The sequence below is a fragment of the Rissa tridactyla genome, chromosome 5, assembly GCF_028500815.1.
Source record: "Rissa tridactyla isolate bRisTri1 chromosome 5, bRisTri1.patW.cur.20221130, whole genome shotgun sequence".
Taxonomy (NCBI): Eukaryota; Metazoa; Chordata; class Aves; order Charadriiformes; family Laridae; genus Rissa; species Rissa tridactyla.
This window is the reverse complement of record NC_071470.1, coordinates 11,552,786-11,567,668: the sequence shown is the minus strand read 5'-3', so window position 1 is coordinate 11,567,668 and position 14,883 is coordinate 11,552,786. Positions and strand designations below refer to the sequence as shown.

At 43.5% G+C, this 14,883-nt stretch overlaps 1 protein-coding gene across 2 annotated transcripts in view; it reads left to right on the top strand.

The window, feature by feature from the left end:
* KIT (KIT proto-oncogene, receptor tyrosine kinase) overlaps positions 1 to 13,990 on the top strand; it is a 58,703-nt gene extending 44,713 nt beyond the window's left edge. For both annotated transcript variants that reach the window (XM_054202580.1, XM_054202582.1), the window contains exons 14-21: positions 683 to 833; positions 2,901 to 2,989; positions 3,315 to 3,442; positions 6,647 to 6,769; positions 9,503 to 9,614; positions 9,712 to 9,811; positions 10,466 to 10,571; positions 11,727 to 13,990. In XM_054202580.1, the coding sequence (XP_054058555.1) occupies positions 683 to 833; positions 2,901 to 2,989; positions 3,315 to 3,442; positions 6,647 to 6,769; positions 9,503 to 9,614; positions 9,712 to 9,811; positions 10,466 to 10,571; positions 11,727 to 11,852 (935 nt within the window). In that variant the 3' untranslated portion in view covers positions 11,853 to 13,990. The remainder of the gene's footprint in view (positions 1 to 682; positions 834 to 2,900; positions 2,990 to 3,314; positions 3,443 to 6,646; positions 6,770 to 9,502; positions 9,615 to 9,711; positions 9,812 to 10,465; positions 10,572 to 11,726) is intronic.
* The last annotated feature ends 893 nt before the right edge of the window (positions 13,991 to 14,883 follow it).

Sequence of the window (14,883 nt, the reverse complement as noted above, 5' to 3'; positions counted from 1 at the left end):
CAGATGAAATAACACGCGGTGCAATTACATATTCAAGGGCCATAGCTGGAGTCATTCACTCAGAAAACATATATTTGATCTATAAACATCCGTGCTGGAGATGACTTGATTCTCCTTTCCGATTTCATTTTAATATTCTAAGACCTTGTGCAATGTAGTTTTCTGTCACAGCAGGCTGTTCTGTTTGAATGATTTTTCCTATTATACTGCAGAATATAACACTCTACATCATTTCCAAAACATTACTGAAGGAGTGTGAAGCTCTACTGTAAACAGAAGTGAATCAAAAGGATTAATGTTTGAAGCTTGAATTACTCTAACGTTTGGAACAAATAACTTCCTTCAGGAAGTGAGCAAAATCACACAGATGTGTCTGGCCAGAAAACGTTATCACATGAAGAAAGAGAAAAAGACTTATTTGTTTAATTTTTGTACAATGCAATGCTATTGACGGGGGGGAAATTAATTGGGAGCGACACAGCTTTCGCTGGGCCGTAGCTGCTGATCTGTGAAAGGGAAGATGCTGGGTTACTTGTCTATAACTTTTCAAGTCTAGACAGCACCAGGCAGTGTGATTTTTAATAGCCCAGCCTGTGTCCTCGGCTGAATGCTATCTTTATGTGTGGTTTTCTGCTTGAAAAACAATACTCACCTGCTTTCTAAACCTCACGTACATCTACAGGTCCCACTCTGGTCATTACAGAATATTGCTGCTATGGTGATCTTTTAAATTTTCTGAGACGGAAACGGGATTCATTTATTTGTCCGAAACATGAAGAACATGCAGAAACAGCCGTTTACGAGAACCTTTTGCATCAGGCAGAGCCCGCGGCGTAAGTATGACCTGATGAAATGAGTTTTTAGAAGAGTGGGAAGGAGCAGATACCAGAGTTTATTAGGGATAAGAGACGTGGAGAAACCTTTCATGCAGTAGGCTTTGAAGATTCTTTGCTGTGCGAGGAAACAATTTAATTAAAGAGGCGATTTGGACAGTAGGGTGGTTTATTCTAACAGAGCGCGATTGATTGCATACGTACACTCTCTGTTTTCCTTCTTTATCAAATTTCCTGTAGTTATTTCGTGCAACTCCTTGGCTCCGATTTTCATACGTATTTGTGTTTATCGTTCCCGTTGAACGTTGGCAGTGCTCCTTCAGCAGCTTGAATGACAATTCCCCCAGTGTTGGGGTGTTAATAGTCTGAGCCCTCCCAAGTTCCTGCCTTCAGAAATTAGTTCGTAGAAAACCAAACCAGCCCCTTACTGTGTCAGTGGCAGGCTGCCGCCGATAGCTCGCTAGATTTTGTGATGACACGACCCGTGTCACGATTCTGGGATTGCTCGTGTACTTTGGTTTTTTTCAGTTCCTTCATCTGTATATTTTTAACCGCTCTGTTTTAGATACCAGCCCAGAGCTTTTTCCAGGTACGTTTCCAAGCAGATTTCCTGCTTGCTCCTTCCCTTCGCAAAGACACAACTTGCCAAAGCAGAGTGGCTGTTACAGTACCTGCCCATTTTTATTTTTAGTCTGTTTATTGCCCCAGTGGGCCCATTACTTGGTGTTGGCAGACACAAAAGAACCAGGCAGACCCTTAGGAAGTGGTAAAGTCCTTTGTCCCAGCAAAACGTAACGCTGGTGAAGCTGTTTGTGCAGTGGTAATATGTGGATGGCTGGTGATGCTGCAGAGATGTTGGGACCACTGAGGTGATGAACACAAAGCTGTGATTTGCCATTGGAGGTGTGCCCTCTTTTCAGTGCAGGAATCTCACTGCTTGAGCACGTATTGTAAAATGAGGTATTAATGGCGGAGTATTTACCAAATTCTCACAGAATCACAGAACCATAGGGTTGGAAGGGACCTCTGGAGATCATCTAGTCCAACCCCCTGCCAGAGCAGGGTCACACAGAGCAGGTTGCACAGGAACGCGTCCAGGCGGGTTTGGAATGTCTCCAGAGACAGAGACTCCACCACCTCTCTGGGCAGCCTGTGCCAGGGCTCTGCCACCCTCAGGGTAAAGAAGTTCCTCCTCATGTTGAGATGGAGTTTCCTGCGTTCCAGTTTGTGCCCGTTGCCCCTCATCCTGTCGCTGGGCACCACAACCCATATTAGTATTTACTGTGAAGTTGCAGCCGCTAAATGTGTCAGATGTGTTTGTAGTGGTGACTGAAGCTATTGGTGCTCTCATTACTCCTTTCCATGTTAGCTCCGTGGCTGCATTTCTTGTTCATAAAGTAAACAGATATTTCAGGCTACGGAAGGGCTGTGTATATGAGTTCTAATGGCAAAGAAGTGAAAAATGCCAAAGTACATCCATCATTTCGGAAGGTGCCTAACTGTATATTTATAAACCGTATAGTATGAAAGTCTGTACATTTGAATTATATATAGCAATAAGAAAACTTAAACTTAAAAAATGTAGCAGATGGCTGTCCCAAGCCTCGGCTGATTCTTCAAAACATATACGAATCCCCTTTGGAACTTGGGAATCTCTGAATTTAACATCTTTTACCATTTGTCTTCTGCATTTCAATTACCACTTGAGTTGCTGAAATATTCTGGTAGAAGTTGGCCTAAGCAGAAGAAGGAAGCACTAGCAGGTCCTGTGAAACATCTGGATGTTAATTTATAGAGAATGAAGTCTGTATAAACAATATAAGTATGAAAGGTTTTGTTTGCTCACCTGAGCCAAACTCCGGATTTTGAGACCTTTGGTTGGCTGTACTGACAAACCTCTCTTTACGAACAGGCCTTTCCTCATCTTTTTTGCGCACCCATGAGTTTCCATTGATGGTTTGTAAAGCGTTATATTCAGAGGGTTGCCGTAACCTTGGCTTTTTGTTTGGATGGTTTCCGAGACCTTTTTCGCTAAATGATGTTTTATTTCATCTGCTGCCTCTACAGCGATGTTGCCAATGAGTACATGGACATGAAACCAGGAGTGTCATACGCAGTCCCACCAAAAGCTGATAAAAAACGACCAGTGAAGTCTGGTGAGTGACAAGGAATTCTGTTTGCTGGTGGGAGTGAAGGAGGGCTTCATGGGTTTTTTTCAGTTTTATCGTACTTTTCTCTCATGGATGGGGAGAATTAGAGCCCATGAAGTTATATGAGAAGGCTTAAGAAAGACTGATATGTCTTTTTTCCTCGCACTTAAATGGGGTATCAGGATTATTTTTTCCTTTTTGGCAGTGGGATATTTATGTGGCTCTAGTCTGGTACTTGGTAAGGTCACTATTTTGTTTAACGTAAGGCAAATGTGTTTCTAAATGATTATACCTGGTCCACTCAAAAGCTGTTCTTGTTTATATTGCACAGGATCCTACACCGATCAGGATGTTACCCTTTCTATGTTGGAAGATGATGAGCTTGCTCTAGATGTCGAAGATCTACTAAGCTTTTCGTACCAGGTGGCAAAGGGCATGAGCTTCCTTGCCTCCAAAAACGTAAGTTAAGAATTGGTGGGAGCTGGACAGCATCAGTAGATTTCTGATTTCCTTTGGCATCACTTTCAGTGTTTTAACGTGATCTGCATGTTTAAATGCTGAAATACTTCCATGTTCTTTTCAACAAGCACTGCAAACTGGTATGCTCCTTGTACCTGAAGCTTTGGCTAACGTTGGAGTTCTGTACTGTCCTCATTGGCCAAAAGTGTTGGTTTATAGCCCATAAAACAGAATATAGGGTGCACGGTAGTCAACGTGAAGCAGTGGTACTGTGTATCCACAGTTCAGGCTAGTAGTAGAGTCAGTGGCCTTGTTCTTGAACAGAAACTAGTCATAGAAATGTCAAGAGAAGAGACGGAGGCGAGGAAGTGCAGCGAAGTCTGTTTGCTGCACCCCGGGGCTGCTCTGATGAATAATGTCGTGTGCTGGGAGGCGGCAGGCACAGCTGAACCCTGCCTAGCTTGGGTGGTGCCTCTTTTCGGGTTTGATCTTCAGCCCTTCCTTTGTTTCCTGGAGCATCCAGGTCATTCCATGAGAACTCCCGATGGCTTTGGAGGCGGTGAAACCCATAGGAACCCCGAGGAGTTATTTCTTCAGTCCTCTCTGGTGTCTGTGAATTAAACGGAATTCAGGAAAGAGCCAGAACCTCAACATGTGGACACCTTCAAAAAGCAGTTAAAACTCGAGAGTTTAAGATTTATTTTCTGTGCCACTGCTGGAGAGTTTTCAAACTAAATAACAGTATGAAGATAGCTGCAAAGCCGTCTATTCGCATGAGTTTTAAACAACGCTGCACTTGCTAGTTCTCTCATGCAGAATACTGCCTTAAACAGGGGAGCTGTATCACATCACATGCTTCTTTTTCTTTTAGCAGTATGGCTTAACGCACAGGATGCGTCTTGTTTTTTAATTTTCTGGAAAGACAAAATCAGCCTGGAGACCCACAAATGATCTTCGTTGGTACCCTGAGCATAATAGACATTTCTCGGGGTTTCATAGGAGAGGTATTGCATAACAGAAAGGGATTTATAATGAATAGAAGTCTTCAGCGCAGCATAATTATGATCTTCCTATGGTTGTTCTCACATTTTATTAGAAAAATGCCATGTAACATGTAAACATTGTAACTAATGTAGAGATAGGCTTGTACAGATGCACCTTGGATAAAGCACAAAAACTTAGGCAATTTAAGGAAAATAAGGTAATCTTGGGATCCTGTGTTAACAGTGGGAAATGTGGCTCTAATTCTGCTCCAGAAGAAGTCCACGTTAATATTTGCTCTTACACTTGTCTTCTCCCCTCACTGCTCCTCCTTCCAAACCCTGTAGTTTATTTTTTCATCCATCAACAGCTTCAAACCAGTCTTGACAGGCAAACACATTATATTACAGATTTTAATAGTTTTCACCAGGCTCCTGCATCCTTCGCTATTCAGTATGCCCCGTGCTTAGCGCACATATTCTTTATTTCTTTTTATTTTCCTATAGAATAGCCCCGGGATTCACTATGCATCATTCCCAGTGACCGTTTTCTTTGCAGGCTTTCCATTAATACGATCAGACACCGTGGCATTGAGTAGCAAAGGCAATAACCTCGCCATGAGGGTGGGAAGTAGCGTGCAGTATCGCCTTGGCAGTGCAGAATTAACGGCTTTATCCCAGAATTAAGCTGCACTGCGCTAACACATTACTGTGCTTGGTCCTCTCCGGTCGTTGTGTACATAGATGCTGGTAGCTCCAGGTAGTAAATGCAGGGGAATGTGGGCTGATGGATAAGATGCTTCAGATTGCCTCACATCCTCAGGGAAGGAGGGTCGGCGCTGATCAGCAGCTCTTCTGCAACTTGCTTGTGTATCAAGGCTCAGAGATATAAAAGTGCCTCTGTGCGGGAGTCCTGATGGGAGCCTGTCCTGGGGGGATAATTCCCTTGTTAAGCACACGGTGCCTTAATCACAAGACAGGGCTTCCTCCAATGGACAAAGTCTTTATTCAATGCAAACTGCACCGATCCTGGAGGGACAAGGCAGAGACATGCCAGATGCTTGGCCATTCCTTCACTTCACTGATTCGGGGCAATTGTGCTCTCGCACTTTACGCATGGAAAGTGCAGAATATGTTGGACCAGGAGGTGAATGAGAGTCCCCTGAGACGGTAACTGTCATTAGAAATAGTTCCTCCTGTAAGCATGCGGAAGGGACAGAGATTAAGTTGCTTATGCAACCTGCAGTTATGTTCTGAGTTTGATTTGCATAACTCCTGATATTTTAACTCATTTTTTGGTAGGGAATTCCTAAAGTTTTGTATTTCAAGGAAAAAAGAAAACCTGAACCATCTTCAGCTATTTTTTAGACAGCTGCGGCCTGCGTACTCTATACCATCAGTAACGCAGGAGCTTAAGACTCTCCTTTCCAGATGGAAAAAGAGATCATTTTATTAGAGAACTACCCTCCGCTCTCCGCAGTTGCACAGAAAGAAAGACAGCTGCTGGGAAACTCGGGCACCCTTCTGGAGCTGCAGTGACAAACACCTGCACACACTTCGCAAGCGAAAACTGGAATACAAGCTAGCTGGGTCACTGAATGCATGACTCGTCATTGAGAGACACTGGCATGTGAAACTTCCCAGTATTTTCAAATGCTTCTAAAGCTCTCCTAGGTACTCTAATAATTCAGGTCTTCCAGAGGAGTATTTCTGAAATGGGATTCCATTTCCGGATTTGTGTGCTTTGAAGTTGTTACCATAATTTTCCCTATTTTCCGCTTTTCAGCGCTTTTCCTTCAACTACAATAGTCATTTAATAGAAGACTGGAATTACTTTAGAAACGAACCACATTTTCCCCTTATTTGTTCTGTGTTAGGAAACAAGCCAGCGATGTTTTTGATAAAAAAATCAGCGAAAAAGTACATTAAACTTTAGCTGCAAACATGAAACAGTAGAAAATTCAAAGTGACTGCAAGTGCTCTTTTCTAAAATAAATGTATAGAAAACCTTAACCATGTGTATCAATGTCATGAGAGTAAAGATACTCCACCAGAATGTTTAATCATCTGAGTAAGCTTATTAGCACATGGCTTCATTATGACTTTCAACTTGCCATAAAATGCATAATGCAGTAAGTTATATAGCTAAGTAAACACGTAAGCAAGCAACAGTCTGTTAAGGATATTATGAATAGCTTTGTTTGTTTGTCTGTTTGTTATTTAGTGCATTCATAGGGATCTGGCCGCAAGAAATATTCTTCTAACTCATGGTCGAATAACAAAAATCTGTGACTTTGGCCTGGCAAGAGATATAAGGAATGACTCAAATTATGTGGTCAAAGGAAACGTAAGTATATATGATACTTTATCCACCTGTTTTAAGTTAGGGGAGTTCCTGTTGTTTTGACATGCAAAGAACAGTCTTTCTTAGATGGAAATCTAGATTTCCCAATTCTGGTATGTGTCCGTGCTGGTCAGGAACATGAGGAGGGGCAATTCCTGATGTAGATGTGTACATCTAGATACCAAACCCTTGGTATATACATGTTGTTATACTGGAAAAGACGTGCTGGTATCTGAATGTATGTTGTAGCGGATGAGATGTTTTTGCTGCACCAATATGACGCCCAGTCTTTCTCTTATATCTGAACGTACTAAAGGTTACAGCTCTGTGAGCAATTGCAAGTTTTGCCATTGGAATATTGTGGTGGTCCGATCCTAAATATAATTGGTTTGAAACTTTTTCCCTGGGCGTTGCTGTATTTGTCCATTACTGAAGTAGTTTATTTTAAAAATATCTAAATAATCAGGGGTTTGCATCCTGTTCTTTGCTATACGGCGTCACTCAGACAACAGAAACTGGGTTCTGAATTGTGAATTCATTGATTAGGGCAGAGTGGGAGGTTTTGTCTGATTCCATATACAGATTTTAAGCTCATATGGGTTACAAAACCAGCTTTGACTTGCAGCTGAAGTTCAAAGCCTGTAAGAGGGTTGGAACAAGACACTATATTTTGATGAGAAAAGTTTAAAACCTCCTATGTAGAAGAGTACCGATTACGCTGGTACGTACTAGACCTCTGCAGGGGTACAAAGGCACTTTGAAGTGATGCAGATTACCTTGGCAGTACTCGAAGTCCCCTTTAAAGTGCTAGTGCAGTAAAAGGAGCCCTACTACAAAAGAAAATTGAGTCTGTCGGTGGTTCAGCTGGAGAAGTGTGCTACGAAATACAGGCATGGGGTTCTTAAACTGATTTGCGCTGCCTGGATTAACGTTGGAAGTCTGCACCAGATACGTGCAGCCGTCCGCTGCCTTCAGAGTACACTTGTTTTCACTTGCACCGTTTTTCAAAGAAGATCCATGTTCAGCAAGGCAGCCCTCTTCCTCAGCCCCACTGAGAGCTCCACGGTCAGGGGCTGGTCCTTCGTTAGGGACTTGACAGTACACAAACCGAAGGTTGCCCATCCAGGCTTTGGGCAAGCTGGGCCACACCTGAGCATCTCTCACTGAAGTGGTTTGCCATGCTTGGTGAACCCCAATCAGTCCATGGCACCTTAGGTATCTGAGATATCTCTGCTGCTTTGCTGTCACCCGTGTACCTACAGCATCCCTGTTTTAGGCTACGGGAGAGATGGGTTTATTGATTGTCTTCAAAAACAATGTTGGTACCAGCCACTGGGTGCCTAGAAGTTGAAGTTAGGGAAAAACAGGAGCAGAAATAATTCAGGAATGGCTGTCCTGGCAAAATACTGAGTGGCGTTTGTGTAATAAAGCTGCTTTCAGGCTCAGGAGCTGCTTGATCAGTCAAGGCTCCTGGGAGCAGGAAGTGCAGGCTGACAGCTTAGGAGGGAAGTGGGCAGTAAGTCATGAACTTTTAAATGTTTAGGCTACCCTTTAAGTTTTCTGAGTTGCCTGACAATAGGATTTTACGTGTCCTGAGAGGGTCAGAGGAGGATAGGCTGCAGCTGCCTGGGGACAGTGGAAGCAGCGGCTGCAGGAGGCAGCTGGTTGCATCTGGCCTGATCGTAAAGCGGATCAGGAGATGCTGGGGCATCCCTCGCCATGGACACTGCCGGCAGGCAGCGCTGCTGACAGCAGCTCGGGGCTTGGCCAGGAAGAGTGTTTGCTGTCTGTCTCGTTCAGGAAATAAACAGCTCCGGTTGCCCCTCTGGTGAGCTGGCCCACAGCAAATTCTGCCTTTTCTCCACCTTGTTTCTTTTCCTTTCCGTTTACCTGCTTCTCTGTTGGGTCTCCTTTCCTTACAAGACATCTTCTCTGTAGCATGTTTGAAATATATCACAGGATCACAGAATGATAGGGGTTGGAAGGGACCTCTGGAGATCATCCAGTCCATCTTTGGACACATCGTTGCAAGACCACTTAAAAGGAAGAGGTCTGGTTTCTCCCACAGCAGGACAGATGCTTAGAGGACAGAAGCCTGACCGGCTCCTACAGTCAGAGAAGGAAAGGGCAAAGCAGGGAGAGGAAGGTGGAAGCAAATCCAAAGGCTTTCTGTGCCCTTTCCTCTGCCCCAACTAGCATTCCCGAGGGATGTCTGCCTCCACACAAACTTACGAAAAATGTCAATATATATTTCTTTCATGTGAATTTTCTTTTTTTTTTTTTTTCTGATATGCTAAGGAGCTAAAGCAGATGTTTTAACTGTTGATTAAAGCCTTGAAGCATCTTGACTATGTGAATCTCATCCGTGTGCCTATGTAGCCAGTCCACGGAATTAGACGTGCACGTTTGCCTAAGGAACCATGCCATGGTCATATATATTGTTTTGCTCTGACTTCCTGCCATCCCTTATAAACAAGACAGAAGGAATCACACAGTATACAGAAAATCAAAGTGCAAAGAACTGCACGAGTTTGGTAGACCCACAGAAAGATGGATCTGTAACCACGCAGCACTCGGAGACTAAAATACTGACATTCTCATTTTTGGTTGGATACTTCTATTTCTTGATTTAATGAGTATTTAAAACACATAAGAAGTAGAAAAGGTTACTTTTATCTTGTAAATTTTGTGTGCCTTATGTCCATTGTCTTAATTTATTCCCTTTTCCCTGGAAAGGCTCGTCTTCCTGTGAAGTGGATGGCACCTGAAAGTATTTTCAATTGCGTCTACACCTTTGAGAGTGATGTCTGGTCTTACGGGATATTGCTTTGGGAGCTCTTTTCTTTAGGTAAGCTCCTTCAAGTTCTGTACTTCAGGGGATTTCAGTTTCATCTTGGTTTTACAGCAGATGCAGGAATCACGTCGCTCACGTGCTCTCTCAACAGGAAGCAGCCCGTATCCTGGGATGCCCGTGGACTCCAAGTTCTATAAAATGATCAAGGAGGGATACAGGATGTTCAGCCCTGAGTGTGCACCTCCTGAAATGTAAGTGAGCGACCACCACCTCTGATCATCACGCATCAGCAATGTTGCAAAGGGAGGGAAGCTTCCAGACTTGCATTAGGCATCGTTGCACTGCTCCATTGTCTTTTTTTTTTTTTTTTTAAGTTCTTTTCACGCATTAAATAATTAATGTAATCTAACTACCAGAACACATGCCTGTGTTGTTTCAAGCAATGAACTACACTCGTGCCTTGTACCATCTGATCACTTTGTCATGGCATCTGCTCCGTGTCAATAAATTATTGACAGATCACGGAACATAATTAAACGTTTTTAATTCAGATAAAGCAGTCAGTGAGCTGGATCACCAGACTGCACGGCATCTGCATTTGTGCTGTACTTCCTGGCAGCAGGAGGACTGGCTACTGATCTTCTTTATGAGCCATCCCTACTTCACTGTTTTGTAAATGGATGGGCACTTAGCAAGCTGTCAAACTAATTCCCGAGACTCTCATTAGTATCGAGTCCTTTGTTGTCACAAGCACAGGTGTTAGCAGCACTATTTCTATTCTTAAAAGTCATTTGAAGAAGGTAATCTGTGAGACCGGGTCACGCTTTTCTGTCAAATAGTAAGGGAGGCAAGATAAGAACTCAGGATTTCCTCATCAGCAGTACTTAATTTCAGTGTTTTTGCAGGTATGACATAATGAAGAGTTGCTGGGATGCCGATCCCTTACAGAGGCCCACATTTAAACAAATCGTACAGCTGATAGAGCAGCAGCTTTCGGATAACGCCCCCCGGGTAAGTTATGGATCATCAGTTTTTTGGAGTCGAAGCAATTTCAAGCAAGATATTAGACTAGAGCCATGAGGAGCAAAAAGATTCTGGGCGACTCATTAATTTTCCCGTATTATTTATGTAGCTTTGCTCTGTAAGTTTGGGTGGTAGGAATGATGCCTTGGCTACTCGCTTCTGCTCTGTTGTGCCATCACCCAGGAGGTGCCTAAGCCCATGCCTGAAACAGGTACCAGCTGGAGAAGGCTCTTTGCACGGTTGACAATTCTCACTCAAAATAGACCTGGCACAACAATTTTGGTGTTATAAAATGCAATGGTACTGCATAAATTCATCTTATCTTAAACTGAACAATTCTATTCCAATGGGAAAGCTCTCAGAAGTGAAGGATACTTAGCTTTTATTAAAAAAGCTTTCTGGGTGAAGGAGCTGAGCTTTTGGTGGTCTTCTGCCTCTTCTCATTTGCTTCCCGTAGCTCTATTTATAGAACCTCAGAGGTATGTCGTGGCACACTGCAGTCACAGCTCTTTCGACCATTCCCTAGTAAAAGCTTTTTATGAGCGGGTAACAGGACAAAACAGTCCAAAGAAAAAGTGGAGGCACATCAGAAACTTGCATTTTCTCTGGCAATAACTTTGTGTTGTTACTGGGTTTTAAAAAAGTAAGTTTAAAACCCAGTTTAAAAATAAAGCTTCCTTTTACCTTCTGGATGCCTCGTTTGGGCACCGAGTACATGGCTTCCTGACAATTTGAGAGAAGAGGAAACTGAAAGCTGCTGGTGTTCGATTGCATCCTGTAGCGTATTTTTGGCAGGTGCAGGCATTACTAAAACAAAAGCAAGAATGCGAAGGAAATATTAGTGAGGCTGCTGGGGGAGTTTTAGTAATAACCTGAGCCGTGTTTTTTCAAGCTCAGTTGAAATTTGGTGTGCAGTTGGAGGCCGCGGTGTTTTAAATAACTGAGATTGAGATCTTTGACTCTTTAAAAGAGGAGTTAAGCCCAAGACCCTTTGAAAGTGTCTTTAGATTTACAAAGAAACACCCGAGTTGGATCCCTTCCCTGCTGGTGTGTAGTACACAGTGGGAAAAGGTGAGGAAAGGAGAGCTCTCCGACTACGCGTGAAGGGACCCCAGCATTGACCCTGCTCTTTGGCTTCTGCAGGTTTATGCGAACTTTTCAACTCCACCTTCCAGTCAAGGAAACGCTCCAGATCACTCGGTGAGGATTAACTCCGTGGGTAGCAGCGCTTCATCTACTCAGCCTCTCCTGGTACGCGAAGATGTTTGAGTGGCATCTGGAAGAGGAGGAGCCCAGATATGTTAGCTGTTTGTATTGTGCAGGGGGCGAGAGAGGGATGACTTCAATAATTTCTCTTACTTTTACTCACTACTACCACTGTGTAGCTGAAACGTTGTTGTAATGCTGTCCTTTACCACACACTGTTACACATAAACTTAATCTGCTGAGCACGGTTACAGGCATCATTGCAATGTTAACTGAAGCTGTATATATTTTGCTATATTGTGTGTATTTGCAGTAGAGAGCCAGATCTGAAGGAAAAAAAAAAAAAAAGCAACCAACAAAAGAAATCCTGAGCCAGGGTGCGGAACAAGATGACTACATATCAAACCAAATCTGCAGTGATCCGTCTCTGGGTCTGTGCTTGGAAAGTGTACAGTCATTTTCTAGTTAATCTTGTTTTGCTGAATTGAAGAAATAAATGAATATGAAGCTAATGGCTTTGCAAACCCCTTTCTGCATCCAGCCAAGCCTGAGAAGCTTTCCCAGGCAGGTATCGTAGGTTGGAAGCCAGCGAGGGTGAGGTATGTCCCTGGGCAAGAGAGGTGAAGGGACCAAGACCCTTCCAAAGTTGGTCTGCATAGCAGCAAACCCTCCCGGGAGCTCTGGGGTTTGACCCAGAGGAGGGGAGAAGAGAGCATGGATCTTCCCACCGACGCTGTCAGCCTTGCAGACCGGTCCTGAGGTTTCCGTGGGTATATGCACTACTTCCCACTGGCTCATTCCCTGCCAGGGACGGAGCTGCCCATCGCTGGGTCTCACCCCACCACGGAGCCTGAACCGCTCCCGCGTCCCCCTGCCTTGGGAGCCCTGGGGCTTCGATGCTTGTTTGGCTAATAGTTACATCCAAAAATGTTCACCAAAGATAGGTGGGCCCTGCCAAGTTTGTCAAAATAGAGGAGGAGGGCTGCTTCCAGTAAACCGTGTGTCTGGAGGAGAGGCCGTTTAGCGAGTCATCTTATCTAAGCGAGAGCAGAGGCAAAAAATTCTCTCCTGGGGGCCCTTTCTTTATCTTGTCCTACCCAGGTGAATCTTTCCCACAGGCAGGCTTGGATAGTGCTAACTGGAAAGGGCTATTTTCCCCCGCCCCGAGTCGTTTCATCTTTCTGTCGTCGCACAGAGATCATCATGAAGAAGAGCCTAACTGGGAAGCACCGAGTTTATAAATGGGCTAAAAGAAAGAATCCCTTCAGTCGTGTTTGCCAGACGTGAAGCTTTGGGGTCAGTATCTGTTGAGCCGAGGGTTGTGCTCAAGTATCTTCTAACCCCTTTTCTTCCCATTGGAAACTGCTAATTCTTTTCTTCCTTTGTTTCTGTCCCCTAGAAATTAGTAAAGGCATCGAGAAAAGCATTTTTCAGAGGCAGAGTACTAGCTGAGTACTTATTTATTTGCACTTAAGCACTCTGTAACTTATACTTTACCAGGATTTTGGTTGAGTTTACATGCAATTTAAACGCGTAACTAACTGCCCAAATGCAAGGTAATTGTAAATACACACACTGGTAGTATATTTTGGGTTACGTTGAATACCACGCTCCTTCTATGACTGTGCATTTGGTTTATTGTTACAGGAATCTGTCTTTCAGAGTGAAGTCAAAAATTAGCCATTTGCACTGAACTTCCTTAGGCTGTTGCACCTTTCCAAAGTTAGCCAGTTGTTTGGAGGCACTCTTATGCATCCTTGTTGTTGAGCGTTTTCAGTTTAATGCTATAAAAGCTCTTTCGTAACGTGTTGGCTTTCAGAGCAACTGTAGACAAACTAGCTGTTATAATTATAGATGTCTCGGTACTTTACGGACACTTAGCTGAAAGAGGTTTGGGTTTTTTCGTTCTTGAAATTTATATTTTTATAATTTGGGGATTTTTGAAACTTATTTTGCAATGGCTTGGTGTTTTGAATGGGTTTATGCATTGTTTTTGTAAATATGGAAATGTAGCAATAATGTCCTTTTGACTATTCTCAGTCCTTGAGTCTCAAAAATATTTTTTTATATATATATATGCAAAAACTATATGTATAAATATGTAAGTGTTTGAAAGTTTATGAAACACTTATGGATATGTTGCTCGGTTGTAGAATTGCAGTTCAGAAAAGTTCAAATAAATCTGTAAATATGTATTCAAATGCTACCGATGTGTACTACGTTAAGAAGGAATATTTTCATGTAAGTCCTAATAAATTCTTGGGTTGAAGCAAAATCTCAGTGTCTGGCCACACAGAGGTCAAGCCTGGCATTGTGAAACAGCTTTGCAAATGTGTGCCAGGAAACCTTCATGTCTAGTTGTGATGAAAGTTCTTTACCTGGGAATGTATGGGACAAATACTTGGAGACTTGGATGCAGCTTTATTCTGGAAAGAAAATGGCAACTAGAAGATTGATGCTGCAGACTGTTGATGCAGCCTGTGTGGCATGAATAGTATTTAAAACGGAACAAAGATGTCTCAGTGGCGCTAAGGGTATGGTGGCAGAGGCAGCTGGAGCCACTCAAAGGCTGCAGCGCTGCTGAGTATTCCCCCGTCGCTCAGACACACGGGGACACACACGCTCTTGTCCCCTCCTGCTCGCTGGCAGGGGAGGCAGCGTGCGATCCCTCGCACTGCTTGGGTTGGGGGGGGTGTCGTAAAGAGAAGACGTGATGCTCCCCTTGCTGAGCAGGTGCCCCGCGTCTTCCTGGGAGACCTTCTGCTTTAATTACTCCAGGTTTGAGGTCTGTGACTCACCTGCTCACAGTCGTTCCTCTGCTGCGTGAGGGTTTGCATCAGCATGGTTGGTGCGTGGTTTCATAGTAGGTACCGAGCATATAAGCAAAAGTTTCTAGAACTATCCTACCAAAAACCCCCTTGTATGAGAAACGAACCTCGACTGTTTTGGTCTGTAAACATTTCTCTTCTGTCAACAGATCTCCTTGAAGAGCCCCCCTCCTTCAGAGCTTCCTTTCTAAAACAGCTTCCGTTTGTTTTTCTTTTTTTTTTTTTTTGCTTCCACCCAGGTCTTGGCTCTGTTTGTTAAAACTAAT